Raw genomic sequence first — 21,537 nt, 5'->3', positions numbered from 1 at the left:
ATTTATCAGACTGGTGAAATTGAATGCGACTTGGAAATTCAGGCAGAGCTAAACCGTCGCTATTAAATATTCAACGTGAAAATGAAAGGAACCACGAGAAGAAACACGAGTCGTGTAATTTAAATCAGTTTGAATTTTTGTTTGAGAATAAAAGAAACCTGTATAGCGCGTCTATACAGATAGAATATCAATTTAAATTGACTTGTGCTCTAAAAATGAGGTTAACATTGTATGATGTATCCTTGCTATTGTATACCATTAACACTGAGACCATATCTGGGTATTAGTGTACTGCTTCATGGTCTGACATAAATCTTCTAGGGAATTCTTTTATTTAACCCATTATAAATGACATTGAATGTATTTGTATCATGCGTAGAAAGAATGAACGAATATTTTTAATGATGTGACTTACGCGAACAATAACTATATTCAGTAAGAACATACAAGTTAATTAAAGATATCACTTTCACTGAACATAAAATTGTCGTCAGCAAAGAACATGGGAAAATAAGGTTTCTAAGATGGCTGGAATTAAAATTCATGGCTGATACATTTGTGAAGGCATACAATACGAAATTGGGGCAAAAGGGCTTTTCTGAAGTAAGCCATGGATCAACAGTGATTGACACCATGAATTTAATACAAATGATGAATTTAATACGAGCGATATAAGCCTTGAATTTAATAAAATGTTAAAGAACATTTTAGACATGCTAATTTAAACAGGTGAAAAGTTCAAATTAAAAGAACCTCATAATATTTGTTACATCGTTACTTTTCACAGTGATAGCTATATAAAGTAGTTATATAAAATCATTAAAATGATTCTCCGCAACTCGCATTAATAATGTTTACTCGTTACAAAAGAACGTCGCAATTCGAAAAAGGTTGAGAAAGAGTGCAGTCTTTCAACAGTCCTTTTAAACGCAAAAAGAAAGATAAAATTGCAGTCGTAGATTTCGCAAGAGCCGTCGTAGTACGTACGGTCGTAGATTCATCAATTTCAGAAAATCAATTATTTCTTCTTGTCGTTAAGAATATCCTTTGCAAACGAGACAGCCACACAACGAACCGCGAACAATTCTCGTAAACCGCAATCGCGAGCTGACACGAGTCCTTAAGAAATAAATCTTCGAGCATCATGAACGTACACGGATCGCTCGTATTGGAATATACAAATGTTATTTGCTGTCTTAACGCGTCCCAACCGATCGGCTGATCATGCAATTAGGCAGCTATGACTTAAGTGTGTGGCGCAAGCGGAGATGGAAAAAAATGAATAAATTGAATAAGAAACGAATCGTCGAGATTCTACCGCGCATTCCTGCGCAATTATAGTTTCCTTTTATCGCGTCGATCATACACCTGGATCGAAGGATCCGGTTTTACACCGAAGCCAACCGCGAATGCGTAATGTGTGTTCATTAGCGGTCACGCTGAAAGTGGCCACGCTGGTTAGGATTTATAATATTCTTTGGACGTAACCGATTTGCTCGCATCAACATCCGGCAATAACGTAAATTGCGAGAATCTCTGTAATGCTGTTCCGTCGCATTAACATCACGGCGTTTAATTATTTACATCGGTAATGAGCGCAGACTCCGTACTTTGCACTTTCAGACTTTTCTTCTTTTAGCAGACAATTACATTTTTCTCGATTCTACGAAAAATCGATTAAAGTTGACGCTTCTGAAATGACGAAACCTTTCAGATTATAGCTTCAGAACATTCGTTATATCGATGCAGATTGCATCCTGAATGCACATAAATATGTTAATAGTCCGATATACTGAGACTCTTAACTTTCTTTGAAGATATAACGAATCAAAAGATAATTGATAATTGCTCCTTATACGCGATTTCCTCCGAAGCAAATTATACCATAAATATTTATGAAAACCCTGTAAAAATGTTAAATAATTATAAAATAAATCAACGTAATCGGTAAGCGAGTATTAAACAAAAGCAGTTTGAATGAAAATACTGCAATTGCGAGCCTGACACATGTCTGCACTGGCGAAACAAACAGAGATAATGGACGACATATAATTACATGTTTGCACTTTTCCCCGGCATTGTTTACCCTTATAATCACTTTTAATCGAGCGTTGCGTAAACGGTTAACGACGCAGAAGCTTAAGCGAGCTCGCCGTAAACTTTCGGCGAGAAAAGGAATGAAAATCGATTCTTGATGCGATGATTTGACGAGTATTTGAAAGCGGTACGTTTGGAAGTGTATTTAAAATTTAGAGGAGGTGGTTTGAGAATAACTAAAGTTTAAATAATATTGTGGGTAATGTAATTAATGCAGGGAAAATTTTGATGGCGAGAGAGGAATGTAACGACGCGTAATATTATGAAGCCTGGTGTGGTAAATTCATGCGTGATGATTGAACGCGTGGAAATTTAACACATCGGTAATTTGATGCGTGGTGATTCGACGCGTGGATAATTCGGCGTCTGGTGATTTGACGCGTGGTAATTCGACGCGTGGATAATTCGTCGCTTGGTGATTCGACGCATCGGTAATTCGATGCGTGGTGATTCGACGCGTGGATAATTCGACGCATCGGTAATTCGACGCGTGGTAATTCGACGCGTGGTAATTCGACGCGTGGATAATTCGACGCATCGGTAATTTGATGCGTGGTGATTCGACGCATGGATAATTCGGCGCGTGGTAATTCGTTGCGTTCGATAAAGTTTCATTCTAAATAAACTTATGTAATATAAATTGTAAGAATGTGAGAGCAACCTAACCTCTTTGCGGACAGCTGGATAACAGATAGCGCTCGCGTAAATGGAACAGTAACATAGTAATCACCATTTTTCCTACAAAGTTGTTTTATAAGTAATGTGCTCGTCTTGTCAACCGGCGAGTCACGGTACATTACCCCAAAAGATTTAAACACCTTCAAAGGCCGTTCAAAGAGTTCCGATATCAGACCAGAAGTAAAGATTGATTTATAGCTGGACTTAAAATCGAGCTTCTCGCAGCTTTTTTGTCGCAAGGTTTCTTCTCCCAATTTTCAACTTTTTCCCGCTTCGTTTCCTCGATTACTGTAATCTCTGCTCAAGTTTCTACCCGTGAAATTTTCTGGGCAGAATTTTTTTTCGATGCTTTCTCTTTGCATTAAATGTTCATTCTTTTGGCAAGGTTATCGGTCTACTTTAGTCATACAAAACGTTTTAGAATTATTTTAACTGTCGGTTCGCTGGAAATTTCCGTACATCCGTTTTCGAAACACCATTCGTTCCCCTTTCGCGAACGAGAAGTTCTCCACGCACAGGTACCTCCGCACGGCGAAAGTCGCGGACACAAAAGTGTTATTAGAGAAATGACAATGTTCGCGAATCCGCTTCGTGGTTATTCAGAGCACGCTCGCGGTGCAGCGGTTTAAATTGCAAAACCTTTCGTACGCGTTCCCATCGAAAGGATTGTATCGCACGGTTGCATGGAGTCGAGAGAAAGAACGTGACCGCAAAATGGAAAGAAAAAATTATTCCTATGTAGATAATTAAACGAATTACTTGTGCGATGAGCTTTCTTTTAATCTCCACGATCGCTTCTTCTTTCAAATATTGTCTCTAACACTGTCGTTAACGTTACCAACTTTATTGAGACAAATTAAGTTTTAGGTTAGGTTAGGTTAAAATGTTTAGGACATCTTTAATTTATAATAAATTTTAATTTATAATCAGTTGTTATATGAAGATCGTAGTATTGAAGTAGCAAACTTTATTGACAATTTAATAATAAATATCGTTAATGTAAATAATGTTCCATTTTTTAATCTCAGTGATAATATACAAAAAGTGTTAAACATTTTGCAACGATAGTTGTAAAGAATATGTTTGTGCTGCAACGTTTTGTCGGTCAAGTAACGAAGAAGCATGGAAACCAGAAAAAATGAATTTATTCGACTACGTAACACGTTGCATGTTGCACGAACGTCATAGAAATCTGTTTTCGCGCCTGTGCAAAACGGTAATCACGTAATCGTGTTCAAAGTTCCGTATACTAATCCAAGTTTTGCAATTCAAGAAAAATAAGTATTCGAACCGGTTCTAAAAAACGATTCTAATTACATTTCCAAGATATAACCGTTTTCTAAATTCTATTGAGCAAAACCTTAGTTACGAAACCTTGAAGGGGATTGAAATTAATGAAAGGTTTAAGCTCCGAGAAACTCCGACACAAAGCTAGTTGGAAGGACGAAGGATGGAACAGAAATAGATATCCTTGCAGAAGTTTTCGCGCATTCCGTCGTATCCAGTTCATCGACATTAATAGTGCGAGAAGAGAAGCTGCTTCGAAGGTTATCGTCGTTCCACGTGTTTCATAATTCCATGTTCGGTTGCTTTCTTTCGAATCATCGCATCGAGAGTCGATTTTCATTCTTTTGCTTGCCGCAAAATTACGGCGAGTTTGCTTAAGCTTCTGCGTCGTTAACCGTTTACGTTTATGTTGAATTATCGCGCGAGAAGTAATCACGCGTGGAATTACTGCGCATAGAATTACCACGCGTGGAGTTACTACGCGTCGAAACACCACACGTCGAATAACTACGCGTCGAATTACCACACGTCGAATTACTACGCGTGGAATTAACACGCGACGAATTATCCACGCATCGAATTACCACGAGTCGAATCACCACGCGTCGAATTCTCCACGCGTTGAGTTATCTACGCGACGAATTACCACGCGTCGAATTACCACGCGTCAAATCACCACGCGCCGAATTATCCACGTGTCGAATTACCACGCATCAAATTACCGATGCGTCGAATCACCAAGCGTTGAACTATCCACGCGACGAATTACCACGCGTTAAGTCACCACGCGCCGAATTATCCACGCGTCGAATCACCACGCATCAAATTACCGATGCATCGAATCACCAAGCGTCGAATTATCCACGCATCAAATCACCACGCACCGAATTATCCACGCGTCGAATCACCACGCATCAAATTACCGAGGCATCAAATCACCAAGCGTCGAATTATCCACGCGACGAATTTCCACGCGTCAGATCACCACGCGCCGAATTAGACTTTATCGAATAATATACTAAACAGGTACTTGTCACGCTCGTTATGTATTTACTTATCTAACAATCTCGGTTCTTAATTTGTACGCGAACTCGAGGAACTATTTCTAATTAAGGAACGCTCGAGTTATCGGGTCAACAGTTACCATAAATTAACTACAATCTAGTTATCAAAGTTTCGAAGCTAAATAACTTTGATTAGAAGAATGAAAAAATAAAACGGAAATAGTTTTCTATCACAAAAAAGGTAATAGCCAGCGAACATTCCAATAACGATTTCTCTTAATTAAACGTTTTAATTATCATCTCGTCGACGTATCGTATCGAAAATCTATAGTTCGTTTTCGATATCGATTGGCTGCCAGGTTAAAGCCTAACTGGCAGCTCCTAATCAATTCCTCGGCTCCAATAAATAAGTGTTATTAACCTGAGCATAAATATTGACAGACGTTTTCTTTTACAAACTTCAGATCGCTTACAAATACAGGCTTAAATCGAGGATTTGCGAAAAGAAAGTTTTAAACGACGACCTTACCATTCGCCGGGTTAATTCCTCGGTTGCAGTGGAGGGTTAGATCGTTGCTCCATGAAGATTAGTTTTTTCCTCGTCTCCTAAGAGAACACTCGTTCCCATCTTTCCCTGAAGACGCCGCGAACTTTCCAGACGGGGTAATCGCGAGCTACCGTTCCTTTACGATTCATAAAAACGGTAAATAAAGTGTCATTATTTTTACTCGATGGCTCGGAGATTTACATTCCTCGGGATCGGAGAAAGCATCGGCACGTTCCGACGCTATGTTCCCTCGTTACTCGAATCGATTGAAACAACGTGAAAAAATATGACATAACGGTGTTATGGTCGGAAACAGTTTATGACGCAAACAAAGCTTTCGATACTCTTTCGGGCCATCATTTACGATTAGTCTGTATCTGCGAATTTGTTACCTGGATAGACGTTTACAACTTTGACAAAGTAATGGTTATGTTTCCTGTAATGGTTAGTTATCGACTTTACGCGATCAATGACTTTATGTATAAGCAACATAATTCCACCTTTTTGACTTATTTTTTTACAATATTCTCTGCTGTTTTTTATTTAGTTTTGTAGTTCATAACTTGAGAGTTCATCAATGTCCTCCATTAAAAATATTTATGAATTTAATAATGTTTGGATAAATTCCTAAATGGATTAGACGGTGGATTCAGTAATTTGTCACACACCCTCTTCGCAGAACAGATTTTACCGTGAAGTATCGGATTAGCCGATTAACTATTCCGTACCGTTGCTTGTGGCATCTATTTCACTAGCATCGATTTAATATACATGAAGTCGATATTTCAAGGTGGCTTGTTTAACGAAGCCAGCCTCGTTTTGATGGATTTCCAACGACAGGCTTTCACTGCTCATTATTCCCAACGTAGATGGTCTCGCAGTCGCCGTGCTAATTTCCGAATCGCCTATGAACATCGATTTCTCGTAACGTGTCGATCCGATGTTCGACCACCGCTAAGTTCATTGACGCTCAACGCGATTACCGTATTCCGTACGCGAAGGCTAACGAATTGACGTAATTAGTGCTCCTCTTTTCACACTTAATCATTTCTAGAATTATTTCATCCATGAGTGATTTTTTGGAATAATTATATTGTTGGAATAATTATATTCTTGGAAGAATTATGTTATGAATAAACATGCAGTGAGGTTTTTTAAAAAAAAGAAATGCAGGTAACTTTTGTGCTTTTAATTTTTTCAACTTTTGTCAGCGAAAGTGTATCAAGAGCATGCATCATTAACTTTCTTTTATTCTATATTGTACGTAAGTTTTATAATTATAGTTTCAAGTTTGTCATGAATGAACAGCTTCTTAATATTAGTTATTAACTTTCACTGTGGAATTTTTTAACTTCGAAATGTAAGAATGAAAAGAAAGACATATAGAAATTATTGATTCACTGAAAGATCAAATTTATGGAAACATGTATGGATGCTTTAAATGTCAAGTGATTCCGTACGAATATTTGAGAATATATTAGTAATTAGAATGGAAAGGATATCGGTCATAAAAGTGACAAGATCCTAAATTCCCTTTGGCAAAGAAACTCAAACAGAAGGGGTTAAATGGAAACGGAGACAATGGAATAATTAATCAGCAATTCGCTGTTAAGTGTAACGGGATAGTTGAGGGTTCAGAGTTTTAATCAGCGGTGTCGGAGGAATGGCAAATTCCGAGAAGAAAGTACGCTTTCGCGAAACGCGACTGATCGTTTATGCTCGATCGAGCGTGATGGTCGGCGCGCCGCGAAAATGTCAACGACGTCGCGAATGGAAAGTGCCAAGCGTCCATTGTCGACGCGGTACAATCTTTTCTTTCTCACGGACCGTACCTTTTTCTCGGGACCCCGTAATTACCGCCTCTGCCGCGGTGTTTTGTCAAGGATGTCAGACAGGATGCAAAAGCGGGAAAGCCGCATTCCGTCGGTTTCCACGGACGATTTTTCCTTTCTTCTGACGGTACCGACGTCGAAACGCGCCTCGACGAGCACCGATTACACGCCGCCGGCTCGGCCAACGGGGGAATCCTAATTAATCGTCCGACGGATTTGCATTCTCGGCTAAAGTCACGGTCTCGTGGGAACCGCGCCATAGTTCCGAGAAATGATGTAAGAGTAATGATGGAGCGCGCTGGCACGTTGCAGAAGCGCATCGTTAACTGAGCGATGAAAGAACGGTGCATCTTTCTGGAAAGATCCGAACTGTTTCGTTTCTTTTAGTTTCTTCTATTTTCTTACTTTGTAGTAACTTAGTAGTAATTTTGTTAATACGCTTATTAGCTGTCATACATATTGTGATATGAGTTCTTTGTTGACGTAGCACAGTACCGCCATTTTGTTGCATTGCACTGTCATATAAGCTTCTATTGATATTCTATTACATTGTATTATTATACTAGAGTAGTTTCAGTACTCTGTTGTAGAAGACTCTGTACTGATAGACTGTCTATTCTGTAGATTGTAAATTTTAATTCACTTTAACCAGCTTTAGTTTAGTTCATTATATATCGTATAATACTGTAAGAGTACGTATTGCATTACAGTACTACTCTATCATGTCACTTTACTAGTACAATTTACAATACACAACTAATGCACTGAGAACTCCAAATACGATCATTTTGGATTTAATCGGATCTGTTGTTCATATTCAGTGATGGGTTCGACATGTACCTACCGCACACGTATGACATAATAATACAGGACAACACATAATGATACGTACTGACACGACATGATAAATATATAATAATCGACATGTTAAATGTTACAATGCAAATGATCATATATAATAAAACACGAAAACTAATTATTAAGAACGTTTCAATTAATAACCCAAATAAACATTATCGTTTAATTAAAAGTTCGAACAATATTTCAAAATACCAAAGTAAAGCCCAGGTTTTATTACATATTTTGTTTCGAAGCACTTCATAAATAAACTTCGAAGAGTTTTAATTATAATTACCCTGCGGATGTTCGCATTTACGATACAGCACGCCATTATTATATGCAGGAACCTCTGTAATTATAATTAAATATTATCTTCAACAATTCGATTACATAAAACCTGTAGCGCAGTTTATCCTATATGCAATTCAACTTTATTGTTCCATGCTACCCCGATCATTTAACGTAAAGACCATCACATTCTCGTCCACATTTCTCCGCTTTCGAATCCGCGCCAAAGCTGCGAGCATAACTCGCACGCGACCCGTATCCCTTTGCCAAGATTTACGAAGCCATCGTCACCTGGAAAAATCTCTCTTCACGACGGTATTTAGAAATCACTTAGGTACCGATCACACAGGTTTACCGGTCGATATCTCTTCTCGAGAGACGCGTGCTTCGGGAATCGAACCCGTTCCCGTTACAACTTTTCGAATATCCAACGTTTCCGTTATAGATTTGATAAACCGGTTCTTGGTGACCAAATTCCCGAAATTTTGGGTTACCAGTGCGACCAAGCGGCTCGCGCCCATCTCTGTTATGTAAAATTCGTCAACGCGTAACGGTACGCGGCGAAACTTCGTACAACGACTTACTTATCGAAATTTTATTTATCTAGATTCTTAACCTGATCCCTTTCTATCATTTATTCTTTCTAAATTATTTCGTGACCCCAGATTCAAGAATTAAAATATTTTTCCATACTCAATTTCTTAGGTACACATCATATGTATAAAAAGTAGTTGTAAGATTTATTTATAGAATAGAAAAATTAATGAAACAGAACGTTTTAGTTAGATATGTATTCTACTGGATAACAAATCTTGACGCAATACTGCTGGACATGTTTGACATTTTTCATTCCACACCTTCAATTTTGTTGCATACCTCGACATATCTGTGCGACGCAGAACGTACTGTGCGTTGCAGCGTATTTTGATTCTGAAATATATGCTGAAACTGCAATGTGACAGCGCTGTTATGATGCACTTAGTGGCATTTTTTAATATGTAAATATAATGTTTCACTCAACTCAGCGAGCATTGCGATTTTACAACCGAATTAAATTTTCAAGACTTATTTCGCCTTGCGACCCCGTTTGAGGTCGCGACACATAATTTAAAGAAATGCTCAACAATCTTATCATTCGGAAATTCGAAAGCATAGAATTTGTAATTCAAAAGAATCGATGCACTATATTTACAAATTAGAACACTTGAAATCTCAGTAATGGGAGTGGTAAGCTTTGGCACGTATCTGTCCATTAGTCTAACCGATCGATGGGCAGCAGTCGATAATCGAAGCTAAGATTACACCTTCCTCGTGCTGGACGCTTTGTCGATCGAAGTTACCGTTACGCTTGGAAACGCGTCAAATTTGTTCGCGCGATGTGCCTCACGATTCGATGCGTCTTTCAACACTTGAGGTTGGGGAAAGAAATAGAGGATTCCTTTTCTTTTATCTTTCTTACTGGGAGTATTGAACTGACATACAAGTTTTGAGAATTTAATCATCTACGAAATTACCATATTTTAAATTAATTTAAAGCTTGAAGTTCTGTCTGCTGCAGTGAAAAGTGACACACGTGGGCAGACATATGTTACATACGTATAAGATAACTTTTTAGTATCATTTTTTGATTCGTTAGTGTATGTTATTGACTCAATGATAGAATACAAAAATTCCTTTTTATTTTCTTTATGAATAATTCTTGAATTTTTGTGACATCTAAAGAAAGGACATCTAAAGTACATCTAAAGAATTTCTTTTACTCATATGATTTAATTAAAAATATTAATTGATCTGAGTACACTGAAGGTGTAACGAGATATTCTGAAAATAAAAATGTTTTGAAAAAGAGTTTTGTCGCAAATGTCTCTGACATTTACAATATAGCTTCACCATGCTAACTCAATTTGCAGTTCCAACCATGTGTTTCGTTTGTTTTACACGTGTCTATTTCAACAGCTGCAGTCATCGTATTAACAATTCTAATTAAATCTTGCCACACCATTATCTTCTATGCAACAGCACGTTAATTCGTTCCTTCTCGATGCATAATCAATAACTATTCATGACGATAAAAATGATTTTGTCCTCAAGAGGACAATAAGTCGAAGTGGGTTAATGGTGATTGCGTAAAGTAGCACAAGACAGAACGTTATTAATCAGCTGTTAGAAACCGAATCACCTATCGTTTAACCTTCGAACGATGGCCGGGTTAATCGTGACCCAAACCTACTAACCGGAGCGAAGAAATCGAATTTATAAACGAAAGGCTCTCATAAATTAAAAATAAGTAAGAGGGGAAAAGTTAGAAATTGAGAATGAAAAGGAATTCAAAATGAACTGTCTGAGTACCGTACGACACGCTCTAATTCTAATCTCTCGGTCGTTTCATTTTCTAATTTAAACTTTTCGCTGACTTGCGGAATTAAAATAATTTGCGCACTTGCAATTTTTTTTTATTTGAGATTTCGAGACAGGTGGACTTTTGGATCTTTGAGTTTTGGATCTTTAGATAATTTCTGGACTTTCAGATATTTGACATTTAGGTTTCGGGGTTGTGAGATATTAAGACTTAAGGGTAACGGAATTTTGGCATTTCTGAATTGTAGAATTTTAGGATTTTGATGCTTCAAAATTTTAGAGACTTGAGACTTTTTAATTTACAAGTGTTGTTGAAATTTTTGAACTGTTAATCTTTGAGATATGTTGGCGATGAATTTCAGGGTTTAGATATTAAGACCTAATTTTTTGGACCTCGGGTCACCTCTAGGCTCCGAGAGTTTGGGTCACTGGAATGTCAGAACTTGACAGAAATTTTGAAGGTGACACCTCCTTAGACCCCGCACAGTTTCGGAACTATGGCTTAGAATGTCAGAACTTGGAGAATTCGCGATTGTATGAAGTACCGCAAGGTATATCCATAACCGTTCCCCTCAGCGTGTCTCATTCCACGCAAGCTCTAATACAATAGGTCAACAGACCAACAATCAACTCCATCGAGCTTCGAATTCATTCTCCCAGTATGGAAAGCATTGAATCGAAAAATGGAATATCCGTGAGAGTGATCGGCACTCATAATCCCGCAATGCGGCTTACGTCGATGGAAGAAACGGCGTTTATTCAAATTCAATGGCATACTTCGAAGTTCGATCGAGGCGGAATCATCTGAAAGGCTCGAGAAAGAAGAGGAAATAAGGAGACCAGAGTTGAACGAATCCAAGAGGAGGTTAAAACTGTTGGTCGCTGTTGCTGTCGCCACGGTGGCCTCTTTGACCCGCTTTCTCTTTTCCCGCCCGATTTGTCTCGTGGACATGCCTACCGCGTTTTCTTTAACCGGGAAATTCACGATCTCCTCACTGGAATTGCCACTGCGAAAAACCGGAAGTCCAACAAGTGGGTCGAAGAAGTGGTACCTGCTTGTTCGATTGCGCGATTCCGATTATCGACTAGCTGTTGCCGGTTCATTCAACCCTTGCCGGTTACATCGAGGCACTTTCGAAAATTGTTCGACAAGAAACGTGCCGATCGAGGACGTGGAGGGATTTCGTGCTATTGAAAGAAATTGACTTTTGTAAGAAGTGATTGGGTTTTTCGTGTCGATCGACAAATTGACTATTTAGGGTATGGTTAGATATGAAACGCTGAATCGGTACATTACTGGTTTTTGATTGGAAGGAATTTTATTTTGGTAGTAATGGACAGATTGGTGGTAATGGTGTGGATGTATAGAGGTGCTGGAGATGATATTTTACATGTGTGCTTGGGAATTTAAGGTGAAAATTTTGGGGTTGGAGACTTGGGAAATTTGGAAATTGGAAAATAGGGAAATTTGGGAAATGTGGAAATTGGGAAATTTGGGAATTGGGAAATGTGGGAATTGGGGAATGTGGGAATTGGGGAATGTGGAAATTGGGGAATGAGGGAATTGGGAAATGTGGAAATTGGGGAACGTGGAAATTGGGAAATGTGGAAATTGGGGAATGTGGAAATTGGGAAATGTGGAAATTGGGAAATGTGGAAATTAGGAAATGTGGGAATTGGGGAATATGGGAATTGGGAAATATGGGAATTGGGAAATGTGGAAATTGGAAAATGTGGGAATTGGGGAATGTGGAAATTGGGAAATGTGGAAATTGGGGAATGTGGAAATTGGGAAGTGTGGGAATTGGGGAATGTGGAAATTGGGGAATATGGGAATTGGGAAATATGGGAATTGGGAAATGTGGAAATTGGAGAATGTGGGAATTGGAAAATGTGGAAATTGAGAAATGTGGAAATTGGAAAATGTGGGAATTAGGGAATGTGGGAATTGGAAAATTGGAAAATTGGAAAATTGGAAAATTGGAAAATGTCAAAAATAAGAAATTGAGAAATTAAGAAATACACAAACCGACAAAACTAACTCGTACAATTTAATAAAATTCAACTTGTTTTAAGCCAACTCTTGCTTCAATATTTGATTCGTCTAAACTCACCAACTAAAAACGAACATTAGCAAAACCTAATCATCCATAAATACCATAACGAAATATAATCAACCATAAATACCATAGAAAATATCAGGAAACGAACTAAAAAGTTCCTGGTTGTAAAAAAACTTTCTAACCATTACGCGAGCGTTAAATTCGATCGAGAAAATGATCGAATGAATTAAATGAACAATTTCCATCGTCCTGGTTTCTTTGGTCCCCGATGAAAACCACCGATACCGGTGCTCAAAGTTCATTTGAATGTTTATTTGCGTGTAAACCAAACAAGTACCGCCAAGAAATAGAACATGAAGCGTGACATACCGCCTGGCCATAAGTGTCGATTTCGAACGGCTCGAGGCCAGAACCGATCGGAAAGAAAGTTTGCGACTCTGCGCGATGAAGTGGGTCGTTGTTTCTACCGTGTTTATCATCGATCATTTCATCTTCTTCGTCAGGTTCCTCGAAGTGGGTTGATCGTGTATACCTGCTCGAACTAGTTTTGAGAAAATGCGTGATGTGTACTGCGACGTCTAAGTGTTCGATTAAGAAGATTCTGATAGTTGTGATCTAGGTATTTTGCACATTTTTTCATTTTAAGAATTGTCAGTTTTGTCGGTTTGCGTGTTTCTTAATTGAATTTACTTAAATTTGAAGCGTTGAAGTATAATGCATTGCGTTGACTTGAGCCACAAGAAAATTGCGTCCATTTAAATTATATTGACTTTCAGAGTTTTAATTAAATCAAGTAATCGAGCTAAATCATGCAGAGTTAAACGCCGTCACCTCGAAGCACATTAAATCCTTAAAAAAATTGTTCTCCATCGACAACTAAAAAGAAGATAATCAAGACAAGATTATAACCTCTGCAAGATTACGTTTTTGTCGTCTCTCCGATCGACAGATTTAATCGATCATTACTGCCGCAGTTCTGTCAATTACGTTACATTACAAATTACGTTTAATTGGCGTGCGTCCGCGGTGCTGCTGATACGATCGAGATTTTTAATGAAACTTTCAGCCATACATATCGACTAACTCTGTCCAGTATGCGTGCCATGGGGACCTTAATTTAATGGACGCATTCCGAAACAGGATAATTCGATCGCTAGGACCTCGACGTTTTAATTACACCTGTAATGTTGTTTAATCGTTCGCAAAGCCGCGAAACAAGCACGTGCAACGTGGTATTTGGCTGCGTATCTACGCTCTAGCGTGCCACTGCATATTTCATGTTTAAGCCGGAATCAATGGGGTGAAGTGTGTGTTACATAATTGGAGTAAGCTAAATTGGTGTACGGACGAAATGAAAGTTGTTGGAAAGTGTCGCAAATATCTTGCTACAGGAACATTTATGTGTCTTACGTGCAGTTGCATGATTATTAAATATTTATATATCTGTTTTACATTTTCGGATTTTTAGAATTTTTTATTGTTTGATTTTTTGAAGGGACATTTCTTAAACTTTTAAATTAAGAAATTTTCAATTTCTTGAGTTCTTAGAATTTGTTACTATTTAATTTTCTGAATAGATATTTACTAAATAGTTAAATTAAAAATTTCCAATTTTTTAAATTTTCAGGTTCCGCATGTACTATACCCCAAAATCCTAAATTCTTAATTTTCTATATCCCCAAACACATAATTTCCCAATTTCCTAAATCCCCAATACCCAAATCCCCAATTCCTAAATCCCCAATACCTAAATTCCTAATTTCCTAAATCCCTAATACCTGAATTCCCAATTTCCTAAATCCCCAATACCTATATTCCCAATTTCCTAAATCCCCAAATTCCTAAACCCCAATACCTAAATTCCGAATACCTAAATCCCCAATACCCAAATCCCCAATTCATAAACCCTTAATACCTAAATTCCCAATTTCCTAAATCCCTAATACCTACATCCCCAATTTTCTAAATCCCCAAATTCCTAAATTCGCAATTTTCTAAATCCCCCATCTCCTAAATCCCCGAATCCCTAATTCCCAATTTCCTAAATCCCCAATTTCCTAAATTCCCAATTCCCTAAATCCCCAAATTCCTAAACTCCAAAATTCCTAAATTCCCAATTTCCTAAATCCCCCATCTCATAAATCCCCGAATCCCTAATTCCCAATTTCCTAAATTCCCAATTCCCTAAATCCCCAAATTCCTAAACTCCAAAATTCCTAAATTCCCAATTTTCTAAATCCCCCATCTCCTAAATCCCCTGTCTCCTAAATTTCCAATTTCCTAAATTCCCCAATTCCCAAATTCCCAAATTCCAGTTTCACCAAATCGAATACCAGAACTCTAGTATCAGTAGCAGGTGATTCTAAAACCGTAACCGACACATCGTTAGCATAATACGACCGATAACGCACAGGATAGCGGTGATAAGAGAGGCCTGAGAAGCATCCAGATGCATCCCGATACCGCGAAGCGGCTTCGTGCACCAGGAAATTACGACAGCGGTTTCCGTTCGTACGTGCTCTGTTATGTCAGCGACGATATCTAACGTTGCTTTCATATTGTTAGCTACGCGGAAGTAACCACGTGACTTCCTATCCCGCGTTTTCTCATCGCAAGGCTGCCTACTGGAATCTCTTCGTTCTGGCTTTTACCGTGATTCAGGATGCCGGTTAGAAACCGACGAATGCGGCTGAAATAACAGCAGCTGAATCGAAGTGGCAAATATGATTTATCGAGAGAAAAGGAATCGAACTGCTGGACCGAGATTGCGGCACGGATCTTTCACTGCGAAACGATTGGTTATCTGGGTCGTCGATAAATTGTTTCTCCTCGAACTTTGTATCGTACAACTTGGACTTTGGTATTAGTGAATTACGACTGTTCGGGGAACTTGCAGCTTAAAATACGGGAGACTCTCATTATATTGCCAGGATGGTACGCTTTCGGAGTTGGCAATATAATGGAATTTAGTAATACAGTGGAATATTCTTATGGAGATCTCGGACGATTTATTACACGGATTCTAAGGGTCTGTATATATTAAATATTATCTCGAGATTTTATAATTTATGAAGTTCAAGATTTTCATATCTCCGGATTACCTATACCCATAAATCTACTTATTTATGTCGAATCATTCTTTATATGATGATTGTCACCTTTGAATCTGTTAGTGTATACCATTGTCTCATTCAGATTCCTCAAAAGTTTCTTCTCCTGCAAATAATTAATTTAACTGAATTTGCAGCGCTGACCCGTCCTACTCAACATGCTAGATTTTCTCTAAAAGTTTCGCGGTATCACAGCTGGTCTTGTTAATACAATAGAATTGAAGTCGTAAACAAACAATTAATTATCCACCTACATGCACCACATAGATTGTTATCAATAACCCTGACCACAGTCCAGCTATTAATATCGCGTACGAGATAATAAAAAACGCGATAAACGTCTCAGCAGCCAGCCGACTACATAACAACGAAATTTATGCGTAACACGAGAGATTAAGAATGTTACCGCGTTCTGTGCACAACCGCAACGGATTTCGTGTACCATCGAATAAAGAAACGAATTGCATACCTGGTGATCTCATTTTTCTACGGTCAGAAAAACGGGTACAGTTACAACAGCGGTGGCCACAGATTACTTCTCACCGAATGAGTCCTCTAATCTAAACCTGAGAGATATTCCTTCTTCGCTCGTTCTGTCAGAACATTGACCGTAACGTTGCGTTCCCCTTTTTTCTTCTCGCCGCTAATGAAACGCGTTAAGAAACCGCGGAAAATTGTCGCTAAGTAAATGACTCCCGTAAATGTACCTGTTGCGAGAAGGTTTTAAGAAACGCATTGCGAAACGCGGTCATTACGTCGCTTTGCTGGCGAATATTGTACAATCTGACGACCACTGTTGCGTCAATGCTTCGACGCGTGTACGCGATGAGATGTGGACTTGAATAAGTAACAGAGTTGGTCAACCTTAATTTCGAATTTACGTTCAAACACACCGTTCTTTTTTGGAAATTAGACTTCTTGGGGATTTTTATGCGATGCGACGTTTGCTGACACAATACGTGGGAACTAAATGATAGTCATGTTGGGTGTACAAGTTCCTATATTTTTTCAGATGGGTGTTAGATGGGTGATCAGACATTTTCACATTCTCTGATTCATAGATATCCAGATGTTTAGATTCCCAGAACCCAGATTTCCACATCCGCAGATCTGTGAGTCCTCAGACACCTACAGCCGCAGGAACATTGACCTCCAAAACTATCATCTCCAGATCCTTTGATCCAATCCCTACATTCCGTGACCTTACATTTCCAGATCTCTGCATCTGATCCTTACACCCCCGCATACTAACATCTTCAAACATCTACAGATGTTCTCAAACGTCTACAACCTTTGAACTCCAGATTTCTCGGTTTACAAACCTCCGTGTGCTCAAACTAAAGACTCCGACCTTTAAATCCGTAATGTTAATAATATTAATGTAGAGTAATTTCCATAGCGTGTACAGTGAACGTGTTGATCTATCGCGTGGCAAAGTGCCATTCGTCTGAAGAAATCCTTTCCTAACAAAGTAGCATAACTCTAACCCAGATGCAATGTAAATTTTCTTCGAAAGCTTTCTCCTCTTTCGCAGAATTTCCTTGGAAATATTCGGAACCCAAGAATCCGGTAAAGTCACGTCCACCTTCCCGGAAAACTCATCGATCGAGTTAATACGCGAGCTCCCAAGGGTGAAAGGTATGGCGAATTCGCGATTACCAGTTGAGAGGAAATGCGCGCGCGACCGAGTGCTCCGTCTCTCTCGGTTTGTAATTTCCCGAAATAGACGGCGCGGTCATACACGCGCGAAAGGGATGCGCGTGTAGACGGAAAAATCCGGGTGAGACACAGGTTGCAGGGTGTGCAAAGGGACAGGGAAAAAAGGCGAAAGAAGAACACGGCAACAAAGAAAGAGGACCGGTTTGCGGCTAGGTACAACGAGCACGTTCTCCGGCACGTTGCCGTAATATCGCTTTATCGGATCTACCGTTATGTCGATCCGTTCTGCATCGACGGTGTGTACGATTCGCCGGCGTTCTATGCACCACGCTGCTGTCTCGCCTGGCAACACCGGAAACCTTTGCAATGGGACCACATGGGACTCGACAGCTACGTCATCGATCGACGCCAGTCAACGTCGAGCCCAAACTGGTCGTCGATGGACGCAGCCGATCTAACTGTAAATCTAACGCTTTTCGCTTCGACCCAGCACCGTCGGGGTCGCGAATCGAGTGTATCGGAGACGGGTAAATAGGACTCCGGTCGATCGACAGGATCGAACTTGCCATTCGATACTATTCGACCGAACGTGTTGAAAGCCTCGTCGGCTGATCACGGTGTCAGCTACTGATTTGCATAACAAATCGACGCCCGACGTTCGCGCCTGACCTACCGGTTCTATACCGCCGTCATATTTGAGGCATGTCAGAACTAGATGGACGCTTCGCTTCAAAGTCTTTGTCGCAATTTTCTACAGCGATCTGCTGACCAGGCCGTTTTGTCAACCGTAATAATGGAAAGCTTTCGCGACAGTCCGTAAATTGCTTTACGACCTGTTAGCTTTTCAGCATCTTTGTTTATACAGGCAACGATCCATGACTTTTCTTGTACGAAAGTACGGTTAGGTTTTGTTACGATGTAACGTACTTTGAACGAATTACGTACTTTAGTTACGGGTATGTCGTGGAATATTATTACGAGTATGACTCGTGCTTAGGGGGACTGCAAGAGAGACCTTGTATCTACTAGTCGATATTCGCTTTACCAAATATACTGATACGACCCTGAAATTCATATCCTACAAGTTATTTGTTTATTTCGTTTTTTAAACTCTGAAAGCAAACGATGTTCCGTAAAGACTACGGTCTAGAGTCCAGATAAACATCGCTTAATTTAAAGTTTTCATTCGCTTCCCTGCGTATCTGTTTAGCATTCCTTGAGCGGTCGTGATCGTCCGTTAATTGGCACGCAAGAGGAATTCCAGGAATCGTTCGCGGAGTAGAATCGAGCAAAGCAACGAAGCGAATTATACCAACCTGAGAGGAGGGTTTTTGAAGGAACGTCGCGATACCGGCTCGTACCCTGTTCTTGACACCGCGGACTGTTCCCTTGGCACTGCGAATGGCTTCCTTTTCGAGGATCTTGTAACCGGCGAAACATTCGTCGGTATCCTTATCTCCTAACACCACACCCCTGTTCGTGTCCTTGTTGTTTCCTTTCAGTTCGTTCACGTGAAACTTGTAGAACCTGTCGTACTCGTACAGGTACTTCTTGCCGGTCACAGGATTGATGCTCGTGTCAACGTCACCGGCAACGGACTCCTGTCCTATCCTCTCCTGCTCCTGTTTCCTCTCCTCGTACGTGCATTCCTTCACCACCGGCGACGATAGCCTGCCATTTGGCTCGCTCGTCAATTCCGGACTCCTCATTCTCGGTGTGGAAGACGCTTTCGAGAGCGAAGATGCCGCGGACGGCGACGGGGACACGCTGGGGGATGCTCTGATCGAACAAGAATTTGATTGGACTTCCGGAGCCATGATGCGTTCCTTGTTCTCGTTCGACAGGTTTAATTGGTTCAAGTTTGGAACGTCATCGGTTTCCCGATATTTCTGACGACTCTGCAGCCCGTTTTCCAGATGACTCTCCGAGTGTCCTCGAAAATTCAAGGCCTCGCTCGAGTTGCCGTTGATTTCCTCTATTCTGTCGTTCAAGTCACCGGCGTTCAAAGAATCGCAGCTGATGTTGCTCTCGTTATCGTCACTGTCCACTTCCGCTCCACTGCTGGTCAGACTTCCAGTTCGATTGTGTTGTTCGCTGGCTAATATGACTGTGCTGGAGTTCTTCTTTTTGGGAAGAGGCGGTGGCGTACCGTCTAGGTCGCTGCACGTACCGCTGTCCAGGGTGTCGCTGGGCGAACATTGTCCGCTGGACATCACCATCCCGTTCAAATGGCTGGGATACGAGTTGTAATAGAAACAAGCGCTCGAAGAACGGTTATTCGCGGAGGTGGTATTCAAGGGTTCCGAGGTGTCCCGGTGAACCATGTCTTTCTCCGAGCTGTCGTTCCGATTGCGCTTGTCTTTATTGTTGTTGTTGATGTTGTTGTTGCGTTCGAAAGCGTTGCAGCCAACACTGATCCTCACACAGCCTTCACCGGCACCGGCACTTCCACAACGCTGCACGTTCTCCAGATTTGTCGCACTCACGACCACACCACCGTCACGCTTGCTCGAATGTTCGCACGCGATCGCGATCCCGTTCTCCTGCTCGGCTTCGTGGCCGACGACGTTCTCGTCCAGAGTCAATCGAACGGTCGATATCACCCTTCCGTTCTTCTCACCATCCGGATTGATCTTGATCTTCACCACGTGTGCCGCCTGCTGCTGTTGTTGTCCGTGCTGCTGTTGCTGACTGGCTAGGCTCTGCGCCGACTTCACGGTGCTCTGCTTACCGTAGCCGTTCGCGGATTGCACTTCCGGGATTCTTCTCCTACAGGCAGTCGCGGAATCGACACCAGGAGCTGCGAGTCCGACAAATACCGTTGCTCCGGCCCCGGTGCTCAGAGTAGCTGTGGGGGGACTGGAAACAGTCCGGATTGATACAGTCTGTCGGGCAACCTGACTCGGGTCCCGGGGCTGAGTCTTCGCCGGCAGTGTCGGTGGAACGGTCATCGTGACGACCTCGTTCATATACACATTCGAGAACACTGTCACTTCGTTCACGAGCTACACCTGCTTATCAATTAAAAGATCCTCTTTCTCTCTCTCACTCTTTGTCCTTAGGATACGTTCAGGGTAAGGCGGGACTAGGTGAACTTTACTTCGAATTCATACAAACGGTTCAAATACGTCACTACTTTCGGCAAACGAGCAACAAGTTGTCCGCGCGGGATGTACGATTTGGAGCTAGCTGATTCTTTAGTCTACTACGTGACCGTGTGAATGTTTCACGCTTTAAATCGTACACGGAGAAACTGGGCGTTCAGCGAAACATATTGTACACACTGAGCACGGGATCATAATCGAATTTCGAAAGCTCTAATAGCCGATTAACGAAAGAAAGCACTGCATCTCATCGAGGATCGTTATCGTTATCGTGTCGTGTTTACGGCACTCGGGGGACGTCCTTCTAGGAGGCTGGTTCGCGCGGAATACAAAACACCTGCAAACATTCGCGACGCTGCACGCGAGTCGCAGAAAATCCGTCCCCGGGGACAACGCGGTTAGAACGACGAAGAGAGGAAGAGACCGAAGTACGAAAGCGATGAAGAACAGCTGGAGAGAGAAAGAGAGAGCGAGTACCACCACTTACTGACTGCATATATGTTTATCGAGAGCAACTCATGGTAAAACGAACACGACTCTATGCGACGCTGTCTACGATAACAGCAGCGTGGACGACGACGGCGACGGTCGACGACGACGGCTATCGTTCACGGTACGGGCCGTCAGTAACTGTACTGAGTGCCTCTGACACTTACTCATGCAGTTTCGT

At 40.8% G+C, this 21,537-nt stretch overlaps 1 protein-coding gene across 3 annotated transcripts in view; it reads right to left on the bottom strand.

Moving 5' to 3' along the window:
* Positions 1 to 21,494, bottom strand: part of LOC100883439 (uncharacterized) — a 33,712-nt gene extending 12,218 nt beyond the window's left edge. The window contains exons 1-2 of one of the 3 annotated variants that reach the window (XM_012285418.2): positions 21,355 to 21,494; positions 19,080 to 20,777 (exon numbers count right to left, since the gene is read on the bottom strand). In XM_012285418.2, the coding sequence (XP_012140808.1) occupies positions 19,080 to 20,732 (1,653 nt within the window). In that variant the 5' untranslated portion in view covers positions 20,733 to 20,777; positions 21,355 to 21,494. Of the gene's footprint in view, positions 1 to 19,079 lie in introns of all 3 variants that reach the window. The other 2 variants (XM_012285417.2, XM_003703265.3) reach the window with 2 other exon arrangements.
* Between the last annotated feature and the right edge of the window lie 43 nt (positions 21,495 to 21,537).

This window comes from Megachile rotundata, chromosome 5, assembly GCF_050947335.1.
Source record: "Megachile rotundata isolate GNS110a chromosome 5, iyMegRotu1, whole genome shotgun sequence".
Taxonomy (NCBI): Eukaryota; Metazoa; Arthropoda; class Insecta; order Hymenoptera; family Megachilidae; genus Megachile; species Megachile rotundata.
The sequence above is the reverse complement of the archived record's forward strand: the minus strand, read 5'-3'. Positions and strand labels throughout refer to the sequence as shown.